Source organism: Maylandia zebra, linkage group LG6, assembly GCF_041146795.1.
Source record: "Maylandia zebra isolate NMK-2024a linkage group LG6, Mzebra_GT3a, whole genome shotgun sequence".
NCBI lineage: Eukaryota > Metazoa > Chordata > Actinopteri > Cichliformes > Cichlidae > Maylandia > Maylandia zebra.
Genome location: NC_135172.1, coordinates 44,297,622 through 44,310,420, shown reverse-complemented (window position 1 = coordinate 44,310,420; position 12,799 = coordinate 44,297,622). Strand labels below are relative to the sequence as shown.

General features: G+C 50.4%; 1 protein-coding gene across 4 annotated transcripts in view; it reads left to right on the top strand.

Moving 5' to 3' along the window:
* meis1a (Meis homeobox 1 a) overlaps positions 1-6,131 on the top strand; it is a 31,721-nt gene extending 25,590 nt beyond the window's left edge. Inside the window, exons 10-14 of one of the 4 annotated variants that reach the window (XM_076885440.1) lie at positions 2,451-2,509; positions 3,789-3,878; positions 4,168-4,282; positions 5,091-5,265; positions 5,352-6,131. In XM_076885440.1, the coding sequence (XP_076741555.1) occupies positions 2,451-2,509; positions 3,789-3,878; positions 4,168-4,226 (208 nt within the window). In that variant the 3' untranslated portion in view covers positions 4,227-4,282; positions 5,091-5,265; positions 5,352-6,131. Of the gene's footprint in view, positions 1-2,450; positions 2,510-3,788; positions 3,879-4,167; positions 4,283-5,090 lie in introns of all 4 variants that reach the window. The other 3 variants (XM_024802749.2, XM_024802750.2, XM_076885441.1) reach the window with 3 other exon arrangements.
* The last annotated feature ends 6,668 nt before the right edge of the window (positions 6,132-12,799 follow it).

Below are 12,799 nucleotides of genomic sequence, written 5' to 3'. Positions count from 1 at the left end.
TGTAAATCTGACACAGCGAGCGTGAAAGCTTAAGTTTAATAAAAGGGCGTCTTCTCGCCAGGCTCCAGTGATCCTCACGTCAAAAACAGGAAGTCGAAAATATCCGATTACTGTAGAAAAACAAAACCAGCCCCCACCACCTCCGCCTGTGTCGCCATCCCTCCAGTCAGAGAGGCCACGCCTCACACAGGCGAGTTATGTACACACCCCGCACAGGGTGTGAGTCTGTGGGGCTGGCTCACTGCTGCCTCTGCTGGTCGTCAGAGGAACTGCAGGCCTTCATGTTTCAGCCCGTCGGGTTGGCGTGTGTATTCGTGTTTTATGAAACAAAAGATAGAAACAGGGTCTTCTCTCTGATTTGTGTGTGTGAGGGGTGTGTGTGTGTGTGTGTGTGTGTGTGTGTGTGTGTGTGTGTGTGTGTGTGTGAGGGGTGTGTGGTGTGCAGTTGGTGTAAATGGCATTTTCATGGCAAACAGCTGGACTGGTTTATTTAAATACGCCCTTGGTGGTGGGGGGGGGGGCTGACCTCAAAATGACTCCCTCAGTGGGCGGAGCTTCTACATGTTTTACAAGCAGGCGGTTGGGGAGTGTGTGTGTGTGTGTGTGTGTGGTGATTAATAGATCTGCTTTGTTTAAACACTGACTGTACAGAGCGGCCCGAGCCCCGCCCCTCCCTGCCCCTCCTCGCCGGGCGGTGGGGGTCAGGAGGCCGATCGTCCTTCGAGGCTACGCCCGAAGTTTTCATTATTTCAGAGAAATCCGGTTCTGGTCTCGTTGTTTTCCTCTGGCTTTAAATGTGTTGGAGGCAAGAAACAAAATGGCGGCCTAGTGCTGCAGAAGGATTGTGACCACGGCCTCGCACGCGGTCCCAGATGTAAGACTTTCAGTCGCCCCGGCAGGTCGGTTCTGGAGGTCTGAGGAGCAGGAAGGTGGATGGTGTTTCCTGTCTGAGACTTGGAAACGGCTCCTAGCAGGTTTTTGAGTGCGCCGGTTCCAGCGGCGACATCTTTGTGGTGATGGGGCTCGCGGTTCCTGTGGGAGCGTACGTCTTCTCTGCAGTTGACCTATGCAGAGTGACCATGTGACCTCTGTAAGAGGCCTACCACACCGTTGGACCATTAAACTCCTGGGTCCTCACTCTGTGCTGGGGGCGGGTTTTCAGCACGTCTTTGTCCCTCCTGTCTCTCCCGTCTCGCTCCTGATGGAGGATTTTTCCCTGCAGGACTCAGTAAGATCAGCTTTCATCACTGATCCTTTTCTCAAAGACACGCAGACCTGAATGTTCACTGACACTGGATGACGATCCATTATATAATCAGTTCACGAGAAGGTTAAGCATACTCCTCCTCACCTACACGTTCTTTGTTCTCAGCCTGGCAGGAAGGTGGGGAAGAGGGCGGAGTTATGTAGTCCCGGGCGTGTCCAACAGGTCGAAAGGATGTGATGTTTGCTACTGAAGGTGAAAAGGGTTTTAAATTTGTGCTTTTAACAGTTACATTGATGCTGCGATTATTATTTCATGTGCTGACTCGATGAAAAGTGGAGGACTGGCCCCGCCCACAGTGTTACCTGCTGCAGAAGATACCTGGATACCTGCATTTCCAGCATGTTTCAACATTTCTGAGAGGAGATCATTCGTTTTTTCTTTGGATGTTGACCAAAACCAGATTTACCAAAACGTCCAAATGAAACCGTGACGTCGGAGTGATCTGAGGCTGTCGGCCGAGCTGCGCTGTGCAGTGCGAGCGACGTTTATTTCCTGTTTCGTGTGTCCTGATGAGCTCGTGCAGCCTCGTGCTAACGGGCTGACTGACCTGGAAATATTCTCCCCCCACCGCGTACCTTTTTCGGTCCCCCAGAGGACAGCTGTGGCCTTTGTTTTTCTGAAAAGAACCCCACCCCCCCCCCACCCTCCTGTTGAAATGGTCCCTCCCCACCCGGGGCTCAGGGTGTAGGAGGACATAAATCAAGCAGGAAACCACAGAGCTTTTACTTGGGGGGGGGGGGCTACATAGGTCTTTAAGTTGAGGAAGACCAGAATGGGGGGGAATGACTAATTGGAGTAGCTGGGGAGGTCACAGGAGGTGCCGGGTCGGAGGTCACGCATACCAGGATGATGGCTTTAAGAGTGTATTTAGGAGACGTTGCCAGTGCTCGCCGACGGCTTCCCATTGGTTAATCTCCAGGAAGTGATCTGATTGATTTGTGCTGATCATGTTAAACCGTTTATTTGCACAGTAACAGGTCAGATGGACCCGACTTCTGTAACACGCCTGCATCGGGGCCTCGATGTTCACGTAAATGACGGTAAAATTTAAACCAGTGGACGAGTTTCCAGTGAAGCCAGTTTGAGCTGCTGGGTGTTTAAACTTGACCTGAAGCGATTTATCAGTAACGAGTTTATTGTTGTCGTTAAAAACAAACTCTGACTTCTTTTCTTTGACTTTCAGGTTCATCAACGCGAGGCGGCGGATCGTTCAGCCCATGATCGATCAGTCAAACAGAGCAGGTGAGGTCTCACAGGTGTATTAGCGGCTGTTTCGTTTCCATTAAATCAGAAACTCCTCCAGTATCCGTGCTTTTCCACCGTGTCTGCGTGAGCTTTCCAAACACCCGACTGGGACTGGAACGCCAGTGGAACTCGCTCCGCGTGTAAGGCGAGCTGAAAAAGCGGCGTCTCGCTTGGTTCCTCGGAGCGTTGGAGCGAGCAGAGAGGCTTAAACTCTGAATGGCTTCTAAACCCCGGCGGGGTTAGCTCCAGACAAAGACACTAATCGCTTTGACCGACCACTCCATTCAACGTTTGAAGCCGGGATTAAAACAAATAGGAGCCCCGGCTACAGTGGAGCTAAAGTCCTGTTAGCCTTTTGGCCCTTGAGCTTTCTTAGCATTAACCCCGCGGCTGACTTCCTCACAAAGGTTTGGAGACGCTGCTGAAAGACGGCGGTGAGAAACAGCTTCAGCGACCGAGGCCGATTCCACCACGAGGACCAAAACCTCTCCGTTTGTGTCCGACCGATGGCCCCCCCCACCGCGAGAACGTCACAGCTGCTTTAACAGATGTGACATTATTCGAACACGTAATGCAGTGATGTGATGTTACATTTCCTTTACGTTTCGCCTCTTTTCCTAATACAGCACGAGTGAAAACAGTCGTATGATATTTGGAAGCAGTGGTTTTCTATCGATTCGTGTTTTTACCCCACAGCAGAGTGAAGGAGGCTTTCATGTGAAGCCAGCTTTTATTAGAAGCAGGCGCTAACCTCCGATTCCACGTGTCCTCGCTGTAATTGGAGCGCGCTTAGCTGCGCACAGGATCGCTGCAGGATCTGCTTCTATTTTGCTCTGTTAGGAGATACAGCGTGACCCGCTGACGCAAACCCGACGCTTCCTGTAACCAGGGGCGCCACTCGTAAAGGGGGAGGCGCTAACGCAGCTGGCCTCAGATGGATGAACTGAGGGGAGGCAGTCAATCACATAAAGGAGGATTATTTTGGACTGTGGATCATGCAGAGTTACTCTGCACAGACTGTAGGTGTAAAAAAAAAAAGTGAACATTTTGAGACTAAAGAAGATGGGCGGGAAAAAGATCACGGATGGACCTGATTGGCGCTCAGGTTCTCATGTCGACAACTGTAATCGGCTTGATTTTTCCTGGTGTTTGCGTGTGGACCTGAACACGCCTTTGTGTGTGGGTGTAAAGTGGAGGCTGTGGCGGTGTCAGTGCAGGCCGGCCGACGGCCTCGGCGCCCTCCGCCATTAAAACGAGCTGTCGTCTCTGTCCGCAGTGAGCCAAGCGCCGCCGTACGGCCCAGATGGCCAGCCAATGGGAAGCTTCATGGTGGACGGTCAGACGCCCGTGGGAATCAGACCGCCTGGTAAACACACACAGCTTATGCTGCTGTGGGTTTGATTGTGTTACATTATTGCAGAATCTGCACATTGAAATCAAAGTTTAGATTTAACACAGAGAGGACGGCTTATTGTGAACTGAGCTTCATGCAAAGCTACAGTCACGCTGCAGAGATCAGTCGTGGCTGATTTCATAGTTTCAAAAGCTTTTATTTACAGAGGAGCTGAAGGAAGGGGGCAGTGCTTTCATCTGTGTGTGTGTGTGTGTGTGTGTGTGTGTGTGTGTGTGTGTGTGTGTGTGTGTGTGTGTGACAGGTCCGATGGGTGGTGTAGGGATGGGGATGGGCGTGGAGGGACAGTGGCACTACATGTAGCACCACCGCCTGCACCCTGCAGCCTGAGGAGGCGCCCGGCGTCGCAGGAAACCACCGTGAGTGACGCCACACAGAGCCAGCACTTCCTGCATTCTCTTCAAATTAAAGGCGTTCTAGTGTTTTCAGTGGACCCTTTGCTGCTTAAAGGGCTTTTAATTTGAAAGAGATCTTTAGACTTTCTTGTAATCTGGATGTTTGAAGTGAATCTGCTGCTATAAAGATGTGACAGAAACACCCACAGCCTCGGCGCTGGCGGCACTCAGCCGATGTCAGTATGTCGCTCGCTTTGGATTGATCCTGAACGGCTCCAACAGCCTGAGCTTCATCTCCTCTCAGCACCTCCTCACTAATTAAAGCCAGTTCCCTCTGATTAAAGGTCAATGAATCCTCTGAGAGCCGCTCCACGTTCAGTCTAATGAACTGATCGTTAGCGAGAGGCGCGCTCATCTCTTTATTTGATTACACAGAGTCCAATTACTCTGTAAGCAGTTTTTATTATTAAGCAGGAGGGAGGGAGGGGGAAGTCAACGAGATTTTCTTCTCTCAGCTTTTACTGACGATGCAGCTGTCAGTGAGACACACACACACGTGTGTATTTATATCCTTGTGGGGACATCTCACTGACATGCTTTTCCTGGCCCCTCACCATCACAAGTGAATGCCTGACCCTAAACATGACCTAACTGTAACTAAAACCACATTTTGAGTGGCCTTCAAACTCGTGGGGACCGCAAAGCTGTTTTTCCCCACAAGTATAGTAAACACACACACACACACACACACACACACACACACACACACACTGGTTCCTGAGGCTACGTCGGGCCTTCCTCCTGATCTTGACCCTCTGTGTTTCCTCTGCAGGACTCTGATCAGGTCTGCAGACCCCATAGCGTGGAGCGGGACCCCACGCCTCTTCACCTCCTGCCCATCAGCTCTCCGCCCTGTGGGCGTGGCCTGATGAGGAAACACCTGAGCTTGCCTCTGTTCTCGGCGGGCCTTCTCAGAGTGCTCCACGGACTAAAAAGAGAAACGTGAGGTAAGACAGTGATCGTGAAGGCAAAGATGAACACTGTCCACCGCGCGTTTCTGGATTTGATCACTTCCTGTGATGTAATCTCCCAGAACGGACAGATCTGCAGCTTGGCTTCCTCTCTGCGCTCGCTGATGGACTCCTGAAGCCGTTTGCTCTGCAGACAGACAGTTTTGGACCATAGACCCCCTGAGACCTCCCTCTCCGTAAATAAAACTGATTCTGTGGATTTCTGAGTCTGATTTTTGACTCCTGCTGCGTTCGGTGCCTCACTGAAATAAAATGTCAGCGCTTCAGTTTATTGTCCAGCTCAGCTGTGACACGTTTCTATCCAAGAGGAAAAAATAACAAATATTCACTTTGGGAAAAAACTGAAGTAAAAAAATGAATAAATTGAGAATGAGACTTCTTTTAAGGTGGAATGAAAACGTATTTTGAACTGCAGGTGACATTCAGCTCCCGTGGATCAGGTAAACAAAGATGTTTAACTGCACATGTAATCCTGAAATATGATCATGTGATTCCTGCAGCCTCATCATGCAGCTGTTTGTCTGCATGATGAAGGAGACTTGTTTCAAAACGTGAGTGTGTAAAAGGCCGCCTGTTAACAACAACAACAACAACATTGAACGTACATTTCAACAGTTGATGGTCAAAAACAGGAGCTGTCATTTATTCCTGTGTTACTGAATCGCTCGGGTGTCGCGAGGAGTTTTTATCGGCAGGAAAACAGATTAAAGTCCAAAATTTCTGCCTTCCTCCGACGCCTCAGTGAGCCTTATGTTTCACACCCCTACCATAACACACAGTCCCACAGTGTGCTCTGCGACCCCCTGGTGGGCTGTGATGGTACTGCAGGTGATCCCCATCACTTATTCACAATAAATGAATTTAAATTGAACAAGTTAAAATTCTTAATTTTCCTAAATTTAAGTGGAAAGAAATAGAATTTCAAATTTATGCTTTTGTGACGTTTGTTCATGTCGTAGCATAAACACATCAGCTGCTCCACGCTTAGCCTGAATCACACAGACTCACTGGGATTGGCTCCAGAAACTCAAATATTTTTGTCTTTATTGATATTTTAACAGGAACTAGTGACACAAAGGCTCCGGGTTTAAAACCGACTGACTTCCTGCTGTTCTTCATCTCTGCCCTGTTTGGTTTTTAATGCTGAACTCGTTCATTAATGATCCGAATGCATCACAGCGAGACGTCCACAACAAGCTCCAATCAGCCCGATTTATGACTTCATTCAAGTTTCATTCACTATAAGTTGTGTTTCGGGCGAGCATCACACGGTTTCTGTCTTTAAACTGGTCTCAGATCAGCGTTCAGTGTCCCGGCCCTACTGCGTCGTTTTGGCTCCACGTTTCTCTTTAATCTCGATTTTTTTAAAGTGAAAAGGCTCCAGAAATGAAAATTCATCGTGTTTACAGCTCATCCTGATATTTGAAAGATTAGCTGTGCCGGTGGGCCCCGCCCTTCACCCTATGGGGATAGGCTCCACCCCTCTGTGACCTTGTAGAACTGCTTCTGACCTCGATTAAACGTGAAGTTTGTGCTGTTTGGTTTCTGTGCACAGAGCTCGGGTTGATCTGTTGGTGTCCCGGAGGCGGAGCTTTTCCTTGGCTGCAGTCACAGTGTGAAGCTCCGAGTCTTCGTGTCTTGTTTGCGGGTGTCGCTCAGCTCAAGTCACTCCATTCGAATCGACGCTCCGGGAGGTTCAGTGGCGACGCCTTCAGCAGGCCTGATGGGAAAGATCGGCCCGTCTGCCATGGAGAGATTTGTCCCCCTCGTGGATCTGCTGCCCCACTCGGGGAGTTTTCTACATGTGCCTCATTTCAAAGGCGGCTGACACAAAAACAAAATCATTAATCTGCTTTGGATCCTCTGCGGAGCTTTGACTTCAGATGAGTTGTGACTGACAGGCTCCATGGCACGCCCATGTTTGACTGCCATCTTAGGGGATTGTGGAAACTGCCTTCATCTCTGCTTTTAAAGAGAAATGAGTGATTAGTTGGCAGCTGTCGAGCGTCCGTCTGAGGATCCAGACTCGCTGTCAGATGCACAAAGAAGAGCCGGGACGCGACGAGCTGACGGCTGCTGGGAGCGTAGCTGGGAACAACGGCGAGAGGTTTATTGTTTATCGGTGACATTTCCCACAGACGAAGCAGACAGTGAATGCATCATGTCAGATGTGTGACAGACAATGTTCAGAAAGTTCAGAGTTCACGTTCGTGGTGACGGCCAAAGTCAGCAGGGAGGTGACTGCGCTAGCTCCACCCGAGCTGGACCTCTGGGCCGTGTTTGTGCTGTTGGAGCCTTTTAATGACATCATGTGACCAATCATATAGCTGCCGTGAGGTCACTGTACTAACAGACCGTCCAAGAAAGCAGAGCTCCGGGATTGGTGTAGACTTAGATAGTAGGATTCTGATTGGATGTTACTGATTGGCCGGTATCTGTGTCTGTGGATGATAACAGAGCTTCCTGGCATTAACTGTGCCAACCTTTGGTCCAAATATGGTCACCAAAGACTGATGTCACAGCTACCACCATCATTTACATACAGTCTATAGTTCTGGTATGTGTGAGCACACAAACATAAATACGTCCTGTGCTCAGATGGGAACGAACCGGAGCACTAACAAGGTTCCTCCAAACACAGTCGCCTCGGGCTTCAGTCCGAGGAGACGTGAATCTTCCTCCCTCAGCAGCCTCCCCCACACTAAAACCCTCCCCCCTCCTTCCAGCCTCCTCTGAGCGAGCCGACCTCACAGTTGGATAATTTATTGCCTTTAATTAAGCGGCTGCTTCAGGAGGGATGAAATGCGTTCCTCTGTGTTTGGGGCAAAAGGGGGAAGGTATTCAGTGTCTCGCAGAGGAACCAGAAACTCATGGATCCTGGTTACTGTGGGGAGGAAGTGGGGAGGGAGGGGTCAGTTTACCCCGACTGGACAGGAAGTCGCTTATTAGAGACAACCGACCGTTCACCTGAGAGCGCGCTCAGAGTTAGAGCACACATCCTGCAGTCTGTGAGGTCAAAGGTCATTGACACAGCTGAAAATACTCATAAAAAGTAACTAAAAATTCTGCTGATTAACTCATAAAATAAAAGTATCCATTTTAAACAAAGTCTGCTGTCAGGCCCACCTGATGGGTGTGGAGGCGGAGCCACTAAATCGTACGCACCGTACCTTTAAATCCTTAAAAAGAAAGTAGTCCCGGGACGGCACATACGCTAAAACGCAGAACAAAAAGTGTTTTTTCCCCGAGCAGAGAAGCGCTCAGATCCACCTGTGCTGAGGTTCTGCTCTGTGGTCCGTTACAGTCAGAGACGAGCAGGAAGCAGGTGAGGGTTTAGGGGCGGGGCTACGCGGTGATGGATAAGTCATTATGTATGGGTGTGGCGGATCCACCTGCTCTTCGAGTCAGCCGGAGGTCGCTCGGACTCGGGTGATGTCATCTTTTCAGACCGCCCCGACGCAGCTGGATGACATCAGCGACCACAGTCGAGCTCGAGTTTTCACCTTTAATACCGAGATGTTCACGCTGAGGGAAAGCCGCCATCTTTGATGAACCTCTGGGTTTATTTCCAGGCTTTATTCCCCCCTCACGTCTCCTTCTTGAGCCTGCTGGAACTTTATGGGCCAACTTTAAACTTTTTAGCTTAACTGGAGCGAAACAGGACGTTTCCCAAAGCGCTTCATTAAACTGTCGTTTTCCAAAACAAGAATCACGTTGTTTCTCAGAGTGACTGGAGGGAAGCAGAAGGAGAGGACGCGACGCTCTTCACCGTCAGACCCACAGTCCTCTGCTTCTCACTGTTCGGGCAGAACAGGAAGACGTTTGGACCGACAGCATAGCGACGGCGCCTTCTCCAGCTTCTTGTATTTCAGTCTTCGATGGAGGTAACAAAAGTTCGACTGAACCCTTCAATGACCGTGTCTGTTCCACGAGTCCCACGGCTCGATTTCCATTCATGTTTCCAGGTCCCTGTGACCTGACGTAGCTCCTCCGGTCTGAGGGCGCAGCTGGAGGATGTGGTGGCGTCAGGTTTTCATGTCCTGACTCAGGTCAGCCAGTTACAGCCGAGGCAGAACGAGCTCAGGGCTTCCCACAGGTCCGTCCAACATTCCCTGTTTCTGGAGCAGCGCCGGATGTTCGGCATGAAGACTTTGGCTCAAAGGAGGCCTCGAGACAGGGTCAGTCGGCGAGGAAAGAAGCCTCGTTGCTTGGTTTCGTGTTCTGTTGGCGCTCGCAGAACTGGAAGCACACGCTCAGGCTCTGCTCTCGGGGAGTCTCGGCCCCTGAGAGCAGAGCCCAGCCAGCTCTCACAGACCTAGAGTCCAGGACTCTGCACTGCGTCATGGTCTCGTGGCTTAGAGCAGCCTTTTACTCCACGAAGGGTGTGCTCGTTGCTCAGGTGGTCCCTGTTATCAACCACCAGGAGCACCTGTCCTCTGACCACCAGGTATGATGGATGTGTTTACTGTGGAACAATGAGCAGCACACACAAATGTCAAAATGAAACAGGAAACATAAAGATGCAGAAACGGGAGACGTAACTAAGGAACAGAGGACACGACGGCCTGGAGAGACATGGAACGAAACAGGAAGGGGACACGAGACCTCGACAAGACAACACGGAGACAGAAACATGACGAAAACCCCACAAACATCATCCCTGTCACAGCATCTTACAAACACTGGGAACGATTTACCTGCTGAGGGCTCAGGTGACTGCGTCTGGTATGAACATCTGTCTCAGCATCTGCATGCAGAAAAGAGGAACCGGAGCGTCTCCTACAGAGCACACCGAAACCCACAGAACCCGACCTCTGACCTCTGCCGGGTCAGCTCACAGCAGAGCAGCGGTTCGTCGTGTCTGCGGCGCTGGTCCGGTTCTGTTGGGTTTTACATGAATCGCGCCCGCTGAGCTGCATCTGTCTGCGGTCGCTTTGATATTTTGATGTCAGTTTTCAAAGGAAAGCATGAAGAAATCTTTTTCTTATTGTTGGGAAGAACACAAAGTTCCACGCTGCCCCCGGGAATGTCTAAAATCTCGTCTTCTGTTTGCGTGGACACATCAGACAGGAAATGCCAAATCCATACTCATAAATCCACACCCTGAACTCTGAGGGTACAGGCGACGGCCGGCAGGCCCAGCAGCAGGTCTGCGCCTGCAGCTGAGAGCTGCTGGTCGTGTTAAAGAAGCACCAGGTTCTCTGAGCGTCGGCCTGCCGACCTTCAGCTCGCAGACCTGTGAGCTTTGGATCAGTCTGTCCAAAGATTATCACTGAATCATCAGTTATTAATAACCTCTGGCTCTCTTCTGGAAACGTCCTGCACTCTTCTGCTGACCGAGCTGAGACGTTTATTCTGGTCTCTGAACCGTTAGAATGAACAGCTCGGCTCTTTGCATCAAAGCCTCGAACGCGTTTGATCCAAAACGAGCACGAGTCCGTTTTTTTAACATGAGAGAGTTTTATGGTCTGCAGATCTCCCACAAAGTTTTAGAGCAAACTCGCAGCTCCTTTTTCTCTGAGGTCTTCATCAGGATCGAGCTCACTGTGACCCTGCAGAACATTTCCGCACAGCTGCACGCCGCCTCAGGTCGGCGCTGACACTGCAGGCCTGGGCCGGGGGGCGTCGGTCCAAGCAGACAGTGATCGATGGCTGAGATTAAAGAGCGGCATATCTGGCACTGCCCTCTGAAAGCCCCGCCAGCGGCCCGGCTCACGTTTCAAAGCGCCGGCTCAGGCCAGAGAGCCTTTGAGGCCGCGCTGATGGTAAAAGCAGGTAGAGCGCTGCTTCCTGCCGGCCTCAGCTCATTGAAACGCTGTGTTTTCTTCGCAGCAGCAGGGTTTTCTAATCACACACATGAAATATGGCGCATATGTGAGTGTGGCTGCGGGCCAGGCGGCGGGCAAGCCACCGCTCAGGTTTCACCTCCGTCCACAGCTGCCGAGCTGGAAACAGCCTCAGACTCAGTGTGCTCTTTTTACACGCTTCACCCAAAATAATCCCTGACGGAGACATTTTAGCTTTGAAGGTGACCTCTTGGACTGCAGCTTTGCACGAGTCACCGTTCAGAAGTAATCCTCGTTAGTGTGATTAACTTCCTCATGCTGAGCATGTGTCCCAGCAGACGGAGCAGCAGCAGCTCAGTGTTCCTGTAAAATGAACTTTGTGTGGCGGAGGCCTAGCGCTCACCTTAAGCTCCAGCACTGCGCCGGCTCGTCTCGGTCCGGCTGGGGTTCCACTTTTCTGGATATGCTTGGTGTTTCCTGTGTTTCATGTCTCCTGCTGTGATCACAAACCTGACACTCATAACTTCACTCATAACAGTTATTACTAAAGTCGTACCATTCACAGTCTCTGAGCTACGTTTGGCCATTACACGAGCTGAACTTTTCTCCACCAGAGGGCGACGTTTTACACGCTGCTGAGTTGAAATTTTTTCATGTTTCTGTCGTCCCCTCGTTTCCTCAGCAGCACTTTCCTCTTCTCATCCTAAATTAGAGCGTCTCCTTAACTTTGAGCTGTCTGCTTGAATGAGGCTCACAGAGACTGGTTGCACCATCTTGTGGTAAAAAGTGGTACTGCATGAAAGTACAGCCCAGCCCTGTTCACCCTGTGATTTGGCTGATATCGCTCCAACATGTTTGTTCACAGTCTGCTGAGGCTTTAATTTTGGACTCTTTGAAACTGTGATTAAGCTCAGGATTTAAAATGTTTATCTTTATATTGACCTTAATTCATTTAATTACTTTTTAAAATGAAATCCCATTTACAGTAGCGGTTTTTGATACGGGCGACATCGTGGTGGGGGCGGCAAAAAGAAGTTGCTCGTACTCATGCTGCCCCGACATCAGCCAGCGCATTTTGGGGATGTCACAGGCACCGATCGGTTTTCTGTCGCCCCTTTGCTGGGAGTAAGGGCGCCCTCCGTTTGCGAGCTGCGCCTGCTGCTGGCGGCACAGGGAGGAGAGGGCGGGGCGGCGGGGAGTCTCTGGCTGGAGCAGCATCTAATAACCAACTCACAAAATAAAACAACATAAAAACAAACCAACAAACACGAAAACACCAGACATCATGATACAGAGCCCTCGGTGCGCCTGCGCGCTGCTGAAGTCAAAGTAAACTTTATTGTCATCTCCGCTACAGACAGTCCAGCATATAGAGAGACGAGACGACGAGGCTGCAGTTACAGCAGTGCAAGTAAACAAATAATCAGTGTTGGGACTAACGCGTTATTAAGTAACGCGTTACAGTAACTACGTTATTATTGTGGTAACGAGCACGGTAACTAGTTATTATGCCAAAATCAGGAACGCGTTAGTCGTTACTGGGATTTAGATAGGCTCGTTACTCGTTACTTCGTGTGGTGGCATCGCAGAGCTTCCACAGATTCAGTAACATTAGCAAGTGGTGGAGGCCAGCAGGTGGATGAAGGAAAGGGGAGGCAGGAGGAGGAGAGACCCGAGGCGGCCGCCGGTCCAAGTGTGAACTGAACTTCAGGTAAGAAGTTCTG